Source organism: Lutra lutra, chromosome 9, assembly GCF_902655055.1.
Source record: "Lutra lutra chromosome 9, mLutLut1.2, whole genome shotgun sequence".
NCBI lineage: Eukaryota > Metazoa > Chordata > Mammalia > Carnivora > Mustelidae > Lutra > Lutra lutra.
Window position 1 is genome coordinate 13404088 of NC_062286.1, and position 20160 is coordinate 13424247.

Consider the following 20160-nt stretch of genomic DNA (forward strand, 5'->3'; position numbering starts at 1 on the left):
TGCAGCTCTCAGAATAGCCCAAAAAGGTGACAATGCCCTATTTTTTTTTTTTAATTTGATGGAAAGATTAATGTAGATTTTGGACAAGTAGGAGGGCAGAAGGAATCAAGGCCTTTGTCTACATTTGTGGAATCGATTGAAAAAAGTGATTCTGCCCCATCAAAATACCGACTTGTATTTGTTATGCTCTTGTTACATTTCTGAACAAGCAAGGGCACCAGCAAAGCCACCCATGCACATGTGTCTATGCATATTTGTCTGGCTTGAGAAGACACAGTTCTGAGAGTATTTCTTAAGTGAGTTTGAGAACGGAAAACAAAAAGAGAGGGAAGTGGACTAAGAAGAGGTGAGTAAGAGGTTAATGGCTTCAAAAAAGCCTTTTAAAGGGTGCCACTCAGAGAGAGGAAGATCAATGCCATTTTTCTTTTAAGCTTCCAGTGAATATCTTGGATTTTTGACATCTTTTTCTTTCTTTTAAAAAAGAAAACACCAAGGGATCCAAGGTGGCCAAATACAGTCTATAGTGGTCCCACGATGCGTAATTTGGGGTGATAGTGGGCAAGGGGAGTGGCACAGGGAGCTGACGTTCTTGAGAAAAAGAATGAAAATAGCATTGGAGTTTTCAGCTTTGTGGCCAGATGCCTTTTGTACTCCCAGATGTGTCTGATTTGAGACCCCATGTGTCCTCGTCATAATTATACCAAATCCTCTATTAAAAGTATAGTGCTCTTTAATGAGGATGATGAAAAACTAGGTAAATTCAAAGATCCGCCAGTCCCTACTCCTTCCCACTTAAAAAAAAAAAATTAAATACTCATATTTGATGCATAGTGGAAAGAGTATACTGCATAAAATCTGGATAATGTTGGGCAGACTCTGTGCCTTGGGTGTCCCTATTTGCAAGGTGGGGTATAAGATCTCACTTAGGACAGTTAGGTAATTAAAGGAAATTATTCGTTCATTCACTGATGCCTCCTCATCGCCCCCTAGTGCCCAGGTACTGCATGGACTGCTGGGAATTCAAGGATGAGTGAGAGTGTCTATTCAAGTACTTACTATACCATGCATGGCCCGAAAAGGTGCTTCGTAAATTTTTCTCGAAACGTTTTTGATGGAGCATTTTAACATGGACAAAAATAGGGAGAATAATACATTAAGCTCCTGTACGCATCATCCAACTGCAACAGTGATCAATTCAGTGATCAATGCCCCCTCCAGCGTTCCTGCAGTTTTGAAATCCATTCTACAGAAGTAACCCTAACACCTGAGAGGGGTAGCTGAGCAGGCACTGGGATGGTCACTGACCCGACAGGATGTCTCTGAACAGTGATGTAACGTAGTAGTTGTCTGCTCTTGGTCCCTGTGGTGAAGAGCCCCGTTCAGTCCCTCTTCTTATGACTCTTAAATGACTGCCCCTCAGAGCTTAGCAGGATCTCTGGAGGCGTGGCGGCCACCGTCCCGGGCCAGTCGGACGCCCATGTAGTGCTCACCTCACCGCACTCTCATCGACATTGTTCTAGGTCGTAGTATAACGAGACAGTACCACAAGTGAACACGTAATGCCAGTGCATACGAACATTCTCGTAGGAGTGGTTAGCGAAGCTGACGCCTCATTTCTGCATTTTGTCATTAGCTATTATCCTCTAACGTTTCAGTGTATCCTTACAGAAATAAAGCAGCATATAAATAAAAAAAAATGGCCATATCTTGTATGAGCGAGAGACACCTCCCCTTCCTTCCCCCAACCCCCCACCTCCTGGCTCTCTGACCAACCTCCCTCCCCAGGGATTATTTTGAAATGAACCCCAAATGTGGCATAATTTTGTATTTTAGTATACATTTTCAAAAGGTAATGGTTCTTTTAAAGAGTATACTTCCAATACCATCAACGCATTGAAATCTTAACAATAATTCTTTTGTATTATCAAGTATCTTGTTGATACTCAAACTCTCCCTGTTTTTCATATGTATTTTTTTAAGCATTTGGCTGGTTAAAATCAGGATTCATACAAAGCCCACACATTGGATCTCTCTGATACATCGCTTATCTTGTCTGTGCTGTCTGTCCCGCGCAGTTTCCCACAGTCTGGATTTTGCTGTGTCACTGCACATGTTCCTCTGAAGTCTCTGTCTGATTTCAAATGGCAGATCTAGACTCTCAAAAACATTCAGGCCTGATTGTTGGTTGTTGTTGAAATACTGCAGAATTGCGCATATACTTCCATCAAGAGGCATGCTCTGTCTTGGTTCTTTGTTCCTTCTGGCTCAGGTATTGTTATTCTGACGTAGCTGTTAGTTAAATACCCCATCAGCTTTTTATCTGGGTTTTGGCAGCCTAGATTCATTATTGCATGATGACTTGCATTCCTTCTTCATTAGCTGGGATCCTTTCTTACATAACAGTTTTATTGAGATACATTTCACTTATGATAAAATTTACCTTTCTAAAATGCAGAATTCAGTAGTTCTTACTATTTTTTAAGGTTGTACAGCCAACTAATTGCAGAACATTCTTATGACCCCTGAAAGAAACACATACCTACTGTCGGTTACACCCTATTCTTTCTTCCTCCCAGCCCTGAACAACCACTTTCTAATGGGGTTTGCCTATTCTGGATGTTCCATATAAATGGAATCATATAATATGTGGTCTTTTTTGGTCTGGCTTCTTTCATTAGAATAATGTTTTCTAAGTTCACCCATGTTATAGTACCTGGTACTTCATTCCTTTCTATGGCCAGATAAGATTCTTTCGAATGGACACACCATTTTGTTTATCCATCCCTCTATTAATGGACATGGATGTTTGGGCTGTTTTCCCTCTTTGACTCTTATGAATAATGCTGCTTTGAACATTAATGTGCATGTTTTGTTTGAAAATACGTTTTCAGTTCTCTTGGAAATATACTTAGAAGTGGAATGGTTGGGTCATATGCTAACTCTATGTTTAACTTGTTCAGAAATGGACCAAATTATTTTCCAACATGGTTGCACCATTTTAACTTACCCTGGTAATGCATGACTGTTCCAATTTTTGCATATCCTCACAAACACTTGCGCTATAATACAATGCTTGTATTATTATTCCTTTTTGATTTTAGCCATCCTACTAGTGTAGTGTTATCTCATGTTTTTGATTGTCATTTTCTCTGATGATAAATGATGTTCCCTCTCTTTATGGGCTTTTTGGCCATTTTTTTTATCTTCAGGGAAATGTCTGTTGAAACCCGTTGCCCATTTTTAAGTCGGTTATTTGTCTTTTTATGGTTGAGTTGTAAGAGTTCTTTATTCTGGATACTAGATCATTCTCAGATGAATGATTTGCAAATGTTTCCCCCCATCATGTGGGTCACCTTTTCATTTTCTTGATACTTGTCCTTTGACCTGATAATGTCCTTTGAAGCACAACATTTTTAATTTTCATGAAGTCAGTTTACCTATTCTTCCTTTTATTGATTATGATTTTGGTGTGTATCTAAGAAGTCATTTTAATCCAAGGTCACCAAAATTTATGCCTATGTTTTCTTATGCATGATTTCTAGTTTGGGCACCTATATTTAGGTCTCTGATTCACAGATAAATTAACTTTTTATATGATATGAGGCGGACATCCAGTTTTATTCTTTGGCCTGTCGCTATCCGAGTCCCAATACCGTTTATTGAAAAGATTGTTCTTTCCCTATTGAATTGTCTTGGTGTCCTTGTTGAAAATCAGTTGATCATAGATATGGACTTATTTCTGGATTCTTAATTCTTTCCCTTGATCTACCTGAGTTGATTTTCTTTTTTCCCCCCCTTACATTCCAGAATAATGAACTGATACTCTAATACCCTCCAAAGGTGACCAATGTACTAGTTTCTTTCTTTCTTAAAAAATATTATTATGAACTCAGGGATTTTAACATATCAATATAGGTCAGTCTATCGGGAGATTTTTTTTTTTTTTTCTTTTTGATGCACAAATTTACCATCTTTGGCCAGTGAGAGTCTTCTTAACTTGGCCCAGAGTCCTTTTGACTCTACCCCTGTCCTTGTTGATAGCTTCCTTGCTTTCTAATAAAACAAGATAGTACAGGCTTATCTTGGGTATTTCTTTTTTTTTAATTTAAATTTAATTAACCAGGGCGCATGGGTGGCTCAGTGGATTAAGCCGCTGCCTTCGGCTCAGGTCATGATCTCAGGGTCCTGGGATCGAGTCCCGCATCGGGCTCTCTGCTCAGCAGGGTGCCTGCTTCCCTCTCTCTCTCTCTCTGCCTGCCTCTCCATCTACTTGTGATCTCTCTCTGTCAAATAAATAAATAAAATCTTTAAATTTAATTAACCAACATATAGTACATCATTACTTTCAGAAGTAGAGTTCAGAAATTCATCAGTTGCATATACTGAATGCTCATTACATCATGTGCCCCTCACCCAGTTACCCCAGTCACCTCTCCACCTCCCCTCCAGCAAGCCTCAGGTTGTTCCTAAAGTTAAGAGTCTCTTGTGGTTTGTCTTCCTCTCTGATTTATTCCCATTCAGTTTTCCCTCCCTTCCCCTATGATCCTTTGCATTATTTCTTATATTTCACAAGTGAGTGAAACTATATAATTGTCTTTCTCTGACTGACTGACTTTTCTCAGTATAATACCCTCCAGTTCCATGTGTAAATGGTAAGATTTCATCCTTTTTGATAGCTGGTTAATATTCCATTGTACACACACACACACACACACACACACACACATATCTATACCACATCTTCTTTATCCATTCATCTGTTGATGGACATCTGGGCTCTTTCCATAGTTTGACTATTATGGACATTGCTGCTATAAACATTGGGGTGAAGATACCCCTTCAGATCACTACATTTGTATCTTTGGGGTAAATACCTACTGGTGAAATTGCTGGGTCATAAGGTAGCTCTATTTTTAACGTCTTGAGGAACCTCCCTACTGTTTTCCAGAGTGGCTGCACCAGCTCACATTTATCTTGGGCATTTCTTACCCCAGACCCAGGATTAGATATTTCTCCAAGGAGCCCTTGTTCTTTTAGTGAGAAATTGTATTTTGAAACCTCAATCTGCACAAACTTGAGATATTCATTGCTCTTGACTTGGTATCTTCAGTTGGGTTCCCAGGGAAATAGACTGAGACAGAGATTGATGTGTAGGAAGTTTGTTGGGAGGTACCCTTGGGACCAAGACAAGCAGGAAGTGAAGGAAGTAGGATCGGGCAAGGAGAAGAGTTGAACTGTGATGAGGATGGAACAGAAATCTTTGTTGATCCTATGGAAACTCTGGAGCCTACCTTGAGAAAAAGGTGCTGGGTCTTTATAGTCCCCTCATACATATGTCACTGGATCTGAACTGGCCTGGGGAAGGAGTGTGACCTTGGGCAAGACTTTAAATGAAGGTGATTCCCAAAGAGGGACTTAACTTAGAGCCCTTAGCTATTAACACTTCCAGCAGGTGTGAGAATGAGTGGCTCAGTTCTAAAGGGGAGATATAAGTGATGCTTCATAGCATCCACTGGAGTTGGTCATTTTGTTGTAGGTTTTTCCAGTGGAAATAAAATCGTCCTTTAGAAAAAGTTAAATTATCAGTTCATAATGCTATTTCCAATTCAAATTTAGGATCGTGGGGTTCTTATTTAATTTCTTTGATTTTTATATTTGTATTTTATTTTGCACTCAAAATCTTGGGGGCTTTTCATGACATTAACATAATCATTTATTTGCTTTACCCTATGTGTTTGTGCATAAGTTTCAGAGTAATGATACCGATATGAATACTAAAAATATTTTTAAGATGTTTAGAGTTTATTTGTCAGAGGGTATATACCACTATGGACGTACAAATTATTAAAATTAAATTAAACTTCAAAAATCTGGAAAGAATTTATATCTTTGAGGTTAATGACCAATTTGATACACAGTAAGGTTAAATTTTTAGGGATTGTCTTTTTCTTTTTTATTTAATTTTGATTCATAATTTTGTAAAACATTTACACAATTCCCAAGTCCGGCTTCCAACATTGTCACCTATACCCTGTTCCCTCTCTCCCCAAAAAGGGAAGCACTTTGTTCATTTTCAGTTTGTCTTTCTGCTGTTTTTCTCTGTGTAAGTGTGTCTAAGTGTGTGTGTACATATGTGTATGTATATACATATGAATGTATGTGTACATATACACACACATTTTCCCTCTACTTAAGTAACATATCCTAGAAATCACTCCATTGCATATATAGATAGAGACAGACCACAGTTTCTTTGGCCAATCTTTTATTGATGGCTATTTGGATTGTTTCCAGCTTATGCAAGTGTTTTCAGTTTTTGTCTTTCTTTGGGAGAGATTTCTAGATGAGAGATTGCTGGGGGCAGAGGATAAATGCCTATATAGTTTTGTTACATCTGGTCAAATTGCCCTCCAAAAGCCTTCTCCTTCATTTTGCATTCCTCCCCCACCCCCCGCTTCCCCACAGACTCATTAATAGAATGTGCAATCCAATTTTTGGATTACAGATCACATGAACACGCCTAAAGAAAGTGCTTTAATGTATTTAACGTTTTTAATGTATTTATAAATACACATATAAATGTGTATATGTTTACATAGATAAATAAATGTATATGTTTACATATATAAATGAATTACAAATGTATAATTCATATAAATCATAAATATACATAGACATGTATAAATATACCTTTGATCTTGTAAATTTTTCTGGATAGGAGTAAATGAACAGGAATCTTGGAGAAAAGGTTGCTCAGTGTCTGCCTGTCTTTATGTTACTTTGGATGTGTGAGGCACCATGCTGTAGAAAGCTCTGGAATCGGGAGAATTTGCACCTACACTCTAACCATTAATATGTGCACAAAGCCCACTCATCTCCTCTGATCCTGCCTCCTTATTGGCAAATGCTAGGGTGGTCGTGAGGGACAAATGACAGAGGGAATGTTTGTAATTGGAAAGGGACTCTTTGCATGCCAGGGAACCTAGCTACCGGACGTGAAGGTGGGAGATCCTTCTTCCTGGCCCCCAGCTGGCTGCTGTAGGCCGGACCCAGGCAAGGAAACCAAACCTACTTCTCTGGCCACCATGCCTTGGAAAATCTCAGCTTGCACTCTGAGCTCAAGCATTTGGTATAATCCAGACGCTTTGCTTTTTCTCTCTGCTGAAGTCCCCACAACAAGAAGCCCTTATTTTACGATGTGTATTGCTTTTATGATGAGACTGTGTGGCATGAATGGGCTTCATGATGGGCTCTCTTTCACCAGCACAGAGTGATTAAAAAGCAGGGAGGACAGAATGGGAAGACTGACATTAAGGGTGATAACAGTGTTCTTTAGAAAAGTGACTGCAGATTGATCGGGAAACGGATTACACACTCACTGATTATGACACTGGCTTCTGTAGGTGTGTCATGAAGGCAGACACTGGTGTTCTATCACTGTAGCTTTCCAGAATAACCAAGAAGGTGAAAAATAAGCCACCAGAAGAAAATGTCCATTAAAGTCTTAACGCCAGCTTAGCTAAAACTAGCTCCTTGGAACGTTTTACTATTATATGTGCCATGAGCACAAGCCGGCTTTCAGAGATCTGAAGTTCCATAAATATTTGGACCAAGCCATGAGATCTGCTTTAGGCCCATCAAAGAAGATATCTAGCTAAAAATAGAAAGCAGAGGCAGAAAAAAGAAAACAAGTATTTTGAAGAGGTCAGCAAGTCTTGTTAACTGGTATGTCAAGTTATGCGATGGTCTCTGGTTTCATGGGAACACACTCATGGGAACACGTTCCATTAGTGTCTCGAGAGCAAGTGCCCATGCCTGGTTTATGACTGGAGGCTCCATCCTGGGGCAGATGGCAGGGGGCTGAACATTGAGGCTGTGTCCTCTGGGGCCTTCCTCAGAGGAGGCATCTCTTGTCTCACTGAAAGCCTTGGCTTTTCCTAAGCATAAGGGGCAGAAAATCCCTTCCTGACTTTTTTGCCTCCTCTAATGGTATCCTCATATCAGCCACTTGTGCAGAGTAGAAAACACATCCTCTTTTCACTTTTCCACTTCCCTGTCCTTTTTTTCCCAAGTACTGTTGATTCAACATTATGAACTTTTCTTGATTTCTGTCACTTCCTCGTTACACACACCACCACTGTTATGAGCTGGGGGCCTCTCCCTTCTCTTGCACCTCTGACTCCTTGAAACTCCCCCGCCCCAGCCAACTCCCACCCTGCTGTCAGTGGGGTCATTCTAGGTCACAATCACAAAGACAACTGTGTCCAGTCACTGATTAAGACCATTTAGTGATCTTGCCTACAGATAAAGTCCAGACTCTAGACAGCTCTACAAGATTCTTACCAATCTGGCTTCTTCCCCACCCTCCCCACCCCCCTCCTCCCGCCCCTGCCACAAACCGCCCGGTGCCCACTGTTGGGAATGCCATTTCCCCTTGTTTGGTCAGCTCTGCTTGAACCTTTAACTTCTGAGCCAGATCTAACCAATGACAAGGGTGATTGCTCTTTTTAGTAATGCCAAAGATGCTTGACTCATTTCTCTTATAGCACTTTCCACATTGGATTTTTGGATTATAATAAGGGAGGAAGTGGAGGAGAAGATATATGTAGTAGAAGTATCATGGGTCTGGGGCTAATCCAACCCAGGTTTAAATCCTGGCTCTACCATTTACCTATCCTGTAAGCTTTGATTCAACCTCTTTGAGTACCCATTTTTCTGTACACCTTCTGTAAAGTGTTGGAAGGATAAAATGACAACATGTCTACAAAGCATCTAATAGTATCCTGTGGGAACTTAGTATCTGACAAACTCCTACCTTTCTTTCATCTGTACCATTTGCTCTGAGGGAGCACCATTGTATTAGGTGATGGTCAAAATCCATTACTTTCTCTCTGAGAAAGATCTGGTGAATCCCAGTTAGTGTCACAACCAGAAACAGGAAGCATGTGCTGGACCAGTGTAGACTTGGTATCAGTGGAGCAACTGGGAGTGTGTGGGGGACAGTCTATGAGGAGAGGGAGCAGATGGAAGAGAAGCACGTTGGTGTCAGGAAACTGATAGTGCAATTAACTTATAGAGGTTTTCCCAAGTTACTTTCTTCTCTGTGGATGTACCTGAAACCAGCATCCCGTTAAGTGTAACTATATCTTTAAGATGTAGGGTACTTAAGGACAGGGAGATAATTATATCCTCCTGATCGTCCCCACCCAAACATAGGGATAGGACATTCTCTTAAAAGAGTGAAACATGGGAGCACAAGGGGAAAGCTACATCTTTTGTAAGAGCTGAGCAGAGCCCCTGGTCAAATGTGGGTTGGGGGTGAGGGTCATAGCAGAAGAGGGAGCTATTTGGGAGGGTGCATGACTGAACCCTGGGCTCAGGGAGAGGTGAGCTCCGAGCCAGGCAGTGACCAGCCCATCACATCTGAACCGAGCATTCCCAAAGTCAGGAGGCTTGTGGTTGGGACTGGAGATGCCTGTATAGTGTAAGTGACCTATGCATTGTTCCTCTGGAGAGGGAGGGGTGAGAGGTAACTTTTGTGTGCTTAGAAAATAAATAAGAATTAAGGTTCATGAAAAGGATATGGCAGTCTTTCCCCCCCCCCTAAAAAAATGGATCTGTCAACTCCAGCTTTTGCAAAAACAACCTGTTTTGTGTTGATTTTCTTCCAGTTCAAATGCGTAAATACTGTATATTCCTTTTTATTCCATTTCCAGTTTTGTTCTTCATGTAGCCCATCATCCTGGAAAGGGCAGATTAAAAATAAGCTTGGCAAGGCACCACGGGACAGTGCTAATGCCGTCTTGTGCTCCTTCCAGGTGCAGCGTGAACTTCCTCATCTCCCTTCCCATCCAGCTCCCTGCCTCCTGGGTCCACCATGGTGTTTGGTGAATTTTTCCATCGCCCTGGACCAGACGAGGAACTTGTCAACTTGAACGTGGGGGGCTTTAAGCAGTCTGTCGACCAAAGCACCCTCCTGCGGTTTCCTCACACTAGACTTGGAAAGTTGCTCACCTGCCACTCGGAAGAGGCCATTCTGGAGCTGTGTGATGACTACAGCGTGGCCAATAAGGAGTACTATTTCGATCGGAACCCCTCCTTGTTCAGATACGTTTTGAATTTTTATTACACGGGGAAGCTGCACGTCATGGAGGAGCTGTGTGTGTTCTCCTTCTGCCAGGAGATCGAGTACTGGGGCATCAACGAGCTTTTCATCGATTCCTGCTGCAGTCATCGCTACCAGGAGCGCAAGGAGGAAAACCACGAGAAGGACTGGGACCAGAAGAGCAATGACGTGAGTACTGACACCTCCTTTGAAGAGTCGTCTCTGTTTGAGAAGGAGCTGGAGAAGTTTGACAAGCTGCGATTTGGTCAGCTCCGGAAGAAGATCTGGATTCGAATGGAAAACCCAGCCTACTGCCTGTCCGCCAAGCTCATTGCCATCTCCTCCTTGAGCGTGGTGCTGGCCTCCATTGTGGCCATGTGTGTCCACAGCATGTCGGAGTTCCAGAACGAGGACGGGGAAGTGGACGACCCTGTGCTGGAAGGTGTGGAGATCGCGTGCATCGCTTGGTTCACCGGTGAGCTCGCCATCCGGCTGGTGGCCGCTCCCTGTCAAAAGAAGTTCTGGAAGAACCCTCTGAACATAATTGACTTCGTCTCCATTATCCCTTTCTATGCCACGTTGGCTGTGGACACCAAGGAGGAGGAGAGCGAGGACATCGAGAACATGGGCAAGGTTGTCCAGATCCTCAGGCTAATGAGGATTTTCCGAATTCTCAAGCTTGCCCGGCACTCGGTGGGACTTCGATCTCTCGGTGCCACACTGAGACACAGCTACCATGAAGTTGGGCTGCTGCTTCTCTTTCTCTCTGTGGGCATTTCCATCTTTTCTGTGCTTATCTACTCTGTGGAGAAGGATGAGCACACGTCCAGCCTCACCAGCATTCCCATCTGCTGGTGGTGGGCCACCATCAGCATGACGACCGTGGGCTATGGAGACACCCACCCAGTCACCTTGGCAGGGAAGCTTATTGCCAGCACGTGCATCCTCTGTGGCATCTTGGTGGTGGCCCTTCCTATCACCATCATCTTCAACAAGTTTTCCAAGTACTACCAGAAGCAGAAGGACATTGACGTGGACCAGTGCAGCGAGGACCCCCCAGAGAAGTGTCATGAGCTCCCTTACTTTAACATTAGGGATATTTACGCGCAGCGGATGCACGCCTTCATTACCAGTCTATCTTCCGTGGGAATTGTGGTGAGCGATCCCGATTCCACAGATGCTTCGAGCATTGAAGACAACGAGGATATTTATAACGTCGCATCCTTGGAGAACTGCACAGCAAAATGAGCAGGGACATTTGTGCCTGTGTCTTGCGTCCCTTCCTGATGTTAGGTTAACACAGCTTTATAAACCTCAATGGGTTCGTTAAAATCATTTAATTCTCAGGGTATACCTTTCAGCCATAGTGGGACATTCATTGCTCCAAAATAATAGAATCTTCTTTATTTTTCTCAGTGAAGTGAATTAAATGCCTTGTTAGGAAATTTATTTTTTACAAGAGAGTTGTCATATGCTTTTGGAAAAAAGGTAAACGGTGTGGGGTGGGATTTGTCACTACGGCTTATGTATCATTCTGTGTTTGTCATCTACTCACATTGAGCTAACTGTAAATTACTGACAAGTAGAATCAAAGGCCCAGCTGACTGAAGACTACATGCATGTAAGAGCCACAAAATGAGACAATGCATGTGAATCCATGTTTGTGTTCTAGACACGGAAATTAGGAGCCTAATAAACTTGCCTAATTCAGTACGGAGAATGTCTTGGCTGTTATGTTTTTACGTCAAGTAAGTACATGTCAGTATGTTCAAATTTTGGAAGGGAAATGCTCTTTTTTGGGAGTATCAAGTGTCCTTGCCGTTTGTTTCTGAATTTGGGGTAAGCATCAAAAACAGGCTAGCTCTTTTGTTCAGGAGACCCAGTGGTTATAGGCAGGGAGAAGGTTCATGTCCTGTGTAAACTGATGAAATGTGTGCACTTTCAGGACATACTCAAGTTAGCATATATGCACGAAGCATATGCCCTTATAGGTACCCTTCTAGTCTCTCATTTGTATTTTATAATTTCTCCTTCTTTTTTTTTTAAGATTTTATTTATTTATTTGACACACAGAGAGAGATCACAAGTAGGCAGAGAGAGAGGGGGAAGCAGGCTTCCTGCTGATTAGGGAGCCTGATGAGGGGATCAATCCCAGAACCCTGAGACCATGACCTGAGCCGAAGGCAGAGGCTCAACCCACTGAGCCACCCAGGCACGCCTATAATTTCTCCTTCTGAGATAAAACCTCATCACCTGAAAATTATGCAGAGCAGAGGAAACCCCACATTCACAGGCAGGGACACACTCCGTGAGTGGAAGAAAGGAGAAATGGTACACAAACACACAGATGTGATTCATTATGGCCAGAGGAGTGAAACTTTAATCACCGGAAAAGGCGACACCAGCCCCTATAAAACAAGCTGCCATTTTAAAATTGCCTTCGAGACAGTAATGCCTGCCTCTTCCATGAAAGCCCCTCCCCTCCCCTTCCATGAAAGCCTTCCTTCAATGAAGGAAGACATATATATACTCGTTTCCAGAGCGGTGACAGAGCAATTCCAGCCCAGGTGGAGAAAATTTAGCTAAAATCTTAATTTTGGAGATGTATGGTGACTCTAACTCCCGCTGTCAGACTGAGTTCTTTCCTCAAGATCTTTTTGAATGGAAAAGCCACATGGATATAGTATACAAAGTCCTGTGTTTGCAGATGCATTTCATTGAAAGAAGGATGTTGCCTGTGGGTTATCTGATGAAAAGAACTCTGACTCATCTCTCAACATTTCCGTGCCTTCTGAGACGGATATAACTGACCAGGATTTTATAGTCACTTTTAAATTTGGAGGTTTATTCACGGATGTGTGTCAGCCCCTGCCCATTTGTTTATTTTGTTTTTTAAATTTAATTAATTAATTAATTAATTTTTAAACATTTATTTCTTTTCAGCGTAACAGCATTCATTGTTTATGCACCACACTCAGTGCTCCATGCAATACGTAGCCCCTGCCCATTTGAAAAAGCTTTCTTTTCCCCAAAATGCCTTTTTGATGGTGGCGTAAATATACTTTTGAAGCATAGCGATGGAAATCTTTTATCAAACATTTCCCAATTAGTAGCGAAGTAGCCGAAGGCCGCTTCCATAGTAGTAGTAATAGTTACAGTAAGAGTAATAGTACTGGCCGTGACACTGATAATGAGAATGATAAGAAGAGCAACAGCAGTGATAATAATCAGCTGCTGTGTAGTGCACGACCTTTGTAGTCTCACCGGTGGCTTGCCAACATCTCTATGAACAAGGGTTTATTCCTGACTGCGCTTTAAGACAAGGGAACTGAGATTTGCAAGGAAAGTGGCGTGAATGACGGACTTAGGCTGAGAACCCCGGGATCCAGATTCCGGAACCCGTGCTTGGAACACGGCATCATACCGCCTCGTGCTCCGCTGGGTTGGGGAGCAGATTTAAGGACGCATCAGGGCAGAGTTCATCAGGAGAGGCAAAGAACAACAAACTCTGTTGGACTTTGATTTTTCTAGGAGGTGTGTGGAACTGGGAAAATGCTGACCATGTAGGTACCTGTCCTAGTCTGGTCCACAAAGCAGGCACGTTTGTTTACAAAGCCGAATTTTCTAGAATGCCCTTGAAGCCAGAGCAGACTGTGAGGGTGCTTCCTTGAGCTTGAGTGGCAGGCGCGGTGGGCAGTCCACAGTCGTAGTGGAGTTCAGGAGTCTCTCAGCTGGTGGGTACTGAAGAGCTAGAGTCCTACATCCTTTCACCTGAGCTTTTATGGTGGCAGCAGAGCAGCAATTGTGTTTTTGCCTCTAACCACACAGGTCCCCTGTTGTTCATCCCACATGGTGACATGGAGGGCTTCTTGTCGCCTGAGGGTTGAGTCCGCAGCTAAAGGCCCCCAGCACAGGGGGGCTGGCGGAGGAGCGGACAATGAGGGGCCAAGCAGGAAGCCAGCCAACTCGACCTACTTACCCTGCCTGTTGCTGTGTGATCAGTTCTGGGCATTGGGGTTCATGTGAGTGGGATCAGGCCACTTTGGGAGAATTTTGGCTTTTAATTCTTTCAAATTCCTTGTCCCTACCCTGTGACCTCTTTGTCCACGTCCTCAGATTTGTGGTAGCGTCTTCAGCAGCATTTGATGGTGGTCTGGAAAGCCAGTGACTCACCCCAGGACCTATCTCACCAGGCTTGATTTCTTCCCTCTCAAGTATTCCTCCTCTGGAGATTGTCTCAGCTTGCTCATGTTTCTACTTGCTGTTTGCCCAGTGCTTACTGGGATGTGTGCTCAGGGAATGCACTGGCAATGAAAGACTGATACATGGTCTTTGCTCTTAGGGAGACTTTAGGCTAACAGGAGATAAATTAGTCAGCTGATATGTATGTATATGTGTGTGTGTGTGTGTGTGTGTGAGAGAGAGAGAGAGAGAAGGAGGGCTTCCTGGAGGAGGTGACATCTGAGCTATATGGGAACTTTAGTCTGAGATCCTGGTGAGTTTGGTTTAGTTTTAGAGAGAAAACCTTCACTGCCACTGGATGCGTCCCAGCTGCAGACACTGCTAATCTCTGCCTTTGGGGCTTCTCTTCCCCCCTCTGCCAACCATCATCTTCTTTAGTTAAAGGATCTTCCATCTTTAGACATGATTATCCCATTTTTTTCCCTCTGTGGAGGTTTAACTATGCCCATATTAGTCACAGTTGCTTTTTATATGCTTGAAATCATCCCCATGTGTTGATTTCATATTTAGCTTAGAATTTGGGGGGCAATTGTTATTGTCCCCATCTAGAGAGTCATGGTGGGCCATTGTCTTGGGGTTTCTGTAATCTGAGATCCCTGTACTATTTTATGGAGTTGGTTAATATTATTGGAAAATATTTTTTTCTAACCTTCAGAAAAGGGATGATTTCTACCATATGAAATTGTCATTATTCCATCATCTTTTTTTTTTTTTTGGTCTGGAATCACAACAGCTTCAATATGATTCAGCATAATATTAAGGGTTTGCCTTATGTTAACAAAAAGGTGTTTCTCAGGTCTCAGGCAAACTTGTGACTGACTGATCCTATCTGTATGTCTACTTCAAGGAAGAAAATGGGCATCAGGGAGCCTGGATACTGGGTATTAGCACCAGAGCTGACTAGCAGGCCAGGCAGCCTTTCTCTGAGCTCCTTTTCTTAGGCTGGATTTAAGAATAATCATTAGAATCCTTTTTATCTTGGACATTTATGTAATTCACTTTCTTTCTACAAATTGGTTAGTTCTTCACCAACTTTGTTTGCATTATAAATTCGCATAGCAAAAAAAATAGACTTTAACCTGCCAATGAATTTTTCTTATTCTCTCTCAGTAGAGTGCTAACCAATGAGGTTTTATTGCTGTCGTGGACACAGGGAATTAGCTTGCCTTAAAATTTAGGTTATTAAAAACATTTGCAGAGTCATTTCTTTCCCTTTGTCTGGTGATGAGGAGCAGAGGGCCCTAGAATTTCTGGAGAGTGGTGGAAGTAAAAGTTTTCTTGACCATCAGTAGATCCATAAAATAGATTTTCTTGAAAGTCACGCAGTGGCTTAACCTCTGGTCATTTTTGGCATCTGCTAGTTTGTCCTTCTTGGGAGGAATGCCGAGGCATTTAGGACACAGGGCAGAGGAGGGGTGAGCTGAGAAACAGAAGGCACACAGGATACTAAGCACTGCTTAAAGCCATGAATGTGACAGCTCAGCGGGACCTGGGAGGTCATGAGGAAGAGGAGTGACCCAACCCAGCCAAGGTCATGTAGCTAGAGGCATCCATAGAGACGAAGTCCCTACTGGAGCACACTACAGTGCATTCCACCATCCCGCTCTGCCTTCTCCCCTACCTACATCTTATTATGAAAAATTTCAAGCATGTATAAAAGTTACAAGAATAGCATCATGGAAATGCATGTGCCCACCATCTGGCTTCAACATTATCAACTCACTAGAAACCCATTTCCTCTGCCTCAACTCACTTCCTCCCCTCTCATTTGTTTTGAAGCAACTACCAGTCATCACATCATCTAATCCATAAGCATGGCAGTAAGTATATTTAAAAAAAAAATCCTTTTCTAAATACAAAGGCAATGCCGATAAACTAAAAAGTAACAATCTCTCTCTCTCTTTTTAAAGTAAGCCAGAGGCGCAACATGGGGCTCAAACTCACAACCCTAAGATCAAGAGTCACGTGCTCTACTGACTGAGCCAGCCAGGTGCCCCCAGATTAATAATTTCTTAATAGTATCAAATGCCAGTCCTTGAAGGTATTGCATAACCGCTATTCTCCAGTTACTTGGCATTTCTGCACACTTGGTTCAGGTGAAAGAATTCTACAAATTATGTGTTGAAGCATCACAAGGAAGCAGGAGCTCAAGAAGTAAGTGAAAGGATTTCTGCCGAGACCCTTGAATAATCTGAGGCAGATTGGTATTTCCTCAGTTTTAAAAGATTTTATTTATTTCCTTGAGAGTGAGGGAGAGAGAAAGAGATAGAGTGTGCGAACAGGGGGAGAGGCAGAGGGAGAGGGAGAGAGAGAATCTCAAGCAGCCCCCAGACTGAGGGGAGAGCCTGAGGTGGGGCTTGATCTCAGGACCCTGAGATCACCACCTGAGCTGAAACCAAGAGTCCGACTCTAAAACTGAGTCACCCACGTGTCCACTCCCTCAGTTTTTAAAGATCTCTGGAGGCTGAGAGAGCACACCTTACAGCTTCCGTTTAACCCAAGTGTTGCCAACAGTGCTTAAAATTGATTTGTCCCCGTGTTACACTCTCCGAAGGTGGAGCTAGTGGTTAACTGCCCCTTGAACAAAGGATGTCTGTGTTCTTCAAGCTGAACAGTTTCCATTCTCAACTCTCTTTTCCTGCTCTAAAGAATTCCAAGTTTGAAATCTTTATTCACTTTTCTTTCCCCCCAGGAAAGTAAGAAAAAATATTTATTAGGTGTTACCAAATTTAATTAACATCCAAATGAGGTAGGAGTTTTAGTAGAAGGTTTAAACAACTTTCTTGAGTATTAGTTTCCTATGGCTGCTGTGATATTGTCACAGACTTGGTGACTTAAAACAATAGAAGTTTATTTCCGCGCAGTTCTGGAGGCAGAAGCTCGAACTGAGTTTTGAGGGCTAAAATAAGATGCTGTCAGGGTTCTTTCCTTCCGGAACCTCTGGGGTTAGTGCCCATCCCAGGCTTCTTCCAACTGTTCACGGCTGCCTATGTTATTCCTGTCTGCCCCATAGTCACATCACCTTCTCTTCTGTGCTGCACTTCTCTCTGCCTCCTTTTAAGGACACTTGTGATCACATTTAGGATCCAGGATAATGTCCCCAGGTCAAGACCCCCAATTATATCAACTCCATAAAGTCCCTTTTGCCATATAAATTAACATTCGCAGGTTCCAGAGTTTAGGACCTGCGTATCTTTTGGGGTCCATATTCATCTGTCTCCACTAGGGTCACACGGCTAATAAGAAGCCTTAATTTTAATGGGGTGCTAATATGAATGCATCTCGTTGGTTGGGACAAAGGGAGAATCAGGTTTTGGTGTCAGACAAACTTGAGTCCTAATCCTAGCTTTATCTGTGGTCACAGACAACTCTTTAATCTCTCTTGCCCTCGGTCTTCTCATCTGTATTTGGGGTTGATATGGACTTTCTCACAAGGACAGTATAAGGACTAAATTGGCTCTCTCTAGGGGAGCCTGGGTGGCTCAGTTGGTTAAGAGTCTGACTCCTGGGGGCGCCTGGGTGGCTCAGTGGGTTAAGCCTCTGCCTTAGGCTCAGGTCATGGTCTCAGGGTCCTGGGATCGAGCCCCACGTCGGGCTCTCTGCTCAGCGGAGAGCCTGCTTCCCTTCCTCTCTCTCTCTGCCTGCCTCTCTGCCTACTTGTGATCTCTGTCTGTCAAATAACTAAATAAAATCTTAAAAAAAAAATTATTTAAAAAAAAAAAAAAGAGTCTGACTCCTGATCTTAGCTCAGGTCATAATCTCAGGGTCCTGAATTTAAGCCCCTCTTTGGGCTCCAAGGTGGGCATGGAGCCTACTTTAAATATATAATTATAAAATAAATATAAATATATATGGCTGTCTCTATAAAGTGTCTGATATATTATCTGCCCTACAGCAGGCACTCCCTAAATGCTCTTCCATATATCATTATAATGCAAGAATCCTTTTGACCTATCTCAGGAGGCAACCATATAGGACGAGGTATTTCTCTGCCTGACTACAGTATATTCATGAAATTAGGCAGAATTTGGTGACTGTCAAGACATTTACAGCTGTCAGGAGAAAGTAATTTATGAAGTAGTGTTGTGTGACAAGACATGAAGCTAATTTAAAATTAAGAACTATAAACCTAAAATAGAAGATTCACATTTAATGTTGGAGCAATGTTAGACAATCCATTTAAGCGTATTGTCAGGGTTTCCAGAAGAGAGACAATGTGGCTGAGATGTAACGAGTTTGAAGATGGGAAAGGGCCCAGGACCTGGAGTCAGAATACCTTCGTTTGCAATCCAGATCTGTTCATGGCTCTCTGCATGGGCTTGGGGAAGCCATCTGACTTTTCTAAGCCTCGGGGGGCTCCACGTATGGAAAGGGGACAACAAGATCACGGTTATGAGGATGTGAAAATGCTTCACATCTGTTTTATAAACACTGCATAGTAAGGAGCTATCATGAGGCCCTCTTTCCTTGAGAGGAAAGACAAAGAGAGGAAGCAACATCCCTTGTATTCTACGATGAATTTTACTGCATCATTTAAAAAAAAAAAAAGAAATCAATGAACAGAACATTTGGTTCCTGAAGCGTCGTGTCACTTTATTTGAACACAGCTTTCTTTCTAAATGAATCCTGCCAAGCACCAACGTGAATATACATTTCGTGGAAAAGTTCCATGGGGCTACGAGGCCAGATGTACGAAGCACACACAGAGCCTCCTCTTCCAGTAGCAATTATCGGATGAAAATGTGCCTCATGGGCAGCAGGCAAACCGGATTTGTCCCCAGCGGAGTGAGGAGCACGTGCTCTGGTATTTATAAACTGGAAAAGATGTCTGTCAGCAGGAACAGCACATGCATTCATCCCTGTGTACTGGCGAGAAATAGCCGCGTCGGTTCTGAATGGCTGATGAGGGATTCAGAAATTCCGTCAGCACATCTGTTGCTGAGAGAGGGATTCTCTCCCTAGATGGTGACGACTCCAGCACGTGCGTTTCTAATCACGTGCTGAGCAGAGGGTAAGGCTCTGGGCCGGACGCTTGGCTCGTCCTTCCCTGGGCCAACCCCAGCAGATTCCAGAATCAAGGACCGAGTCGGGATATCCAGTCCCTGGTGTCACAGAGAAGATGAGCGGTGGGAGGTCAGCTCTCATGGTCTCACTCTCATGTCTCCGGTGGCCTGGCAAGAGAACGCTGGCAGAGCCATCTCAGATGCATCTCACCCCAGCTGCGGGCCGTTCTACGTAGGTCAGCCCTTTTGAATCCTTTCTAGGCTTTGGGGGGTTGGGGGGAGGTTGGCTTTGTTAGAGATGGAGGCAAGAATGATTCATGTTTTCTATACCCTCTACTTCTTGGCTAGACCGACCGCCTCACCACCCCACGGAAGTGAGCTGCCCCGCCGGTCCTCTGTGGCATTGGCAGACAGGGACCCAGACCTTCTTCACTGGTCCCTCCCAGCTTCCAATGGACCTGGGTATGATCTGGTTCCTGATTCTCAGCCTTCACTTTTGTTCACCATCTGCCCTGGAGACTTGGCAAACGATTTCTCTGTGGTTCGTTCCAGTTTGCCCTCATACTCTCAGTCTGTGGGTCTTCTCATTTCAGACGATTTTGAATGTCTATCCCAGCCAGCCTGTTAGGACAAGTCCAAATTCCAACCAGCTGGTTCAGCCCAAACTGCTGGAAGCCCCGAAGGGGGACATCTGGACATTTCAGGCTGTTGGAGACCATGACTTCAGGGGACCCATATAGGCCTGATCAGACTTAAGTTCAGATTTCAGAGCAAGAGTTATCAACCAGCACTGGGAGGCCCCGTCAAACC

General features: G+C 43.2%; 1 protein-coding gene across 3 annotated transcripts in view; it reads left to right on the forward strand.

Annotated features, from left to right (window-relative positions):
- The window catches only part of KCNS3 (potassium voltage-gated channel modifier subfamily S member 3), a 38634-nt gene extending 26812 nt beyond the window's left edge, over window positions 1-11822 (forward strand). For all 3 annotated transcript variants that reach the window (XM_047746689.1, XM_047746688.1, XM_047746690.1), the window contains exon 3: window positions 9819-11822. In XM_047746689.1, coding sequence (XP_047602645.1) covers window positions 9878-11353 — 1476 coding nt within the window. In that variant the 5' untranslated portion in view covers window positions 9819-9877 and the 3' untranslated portion in view covers window positions 11354-11822. The remainder of the gene's footprint in view (window positions 1-9818) is intronic.
- The last annotated feature ends 8338 nt before the right edge of the window (window positions 11823-20160 follow it).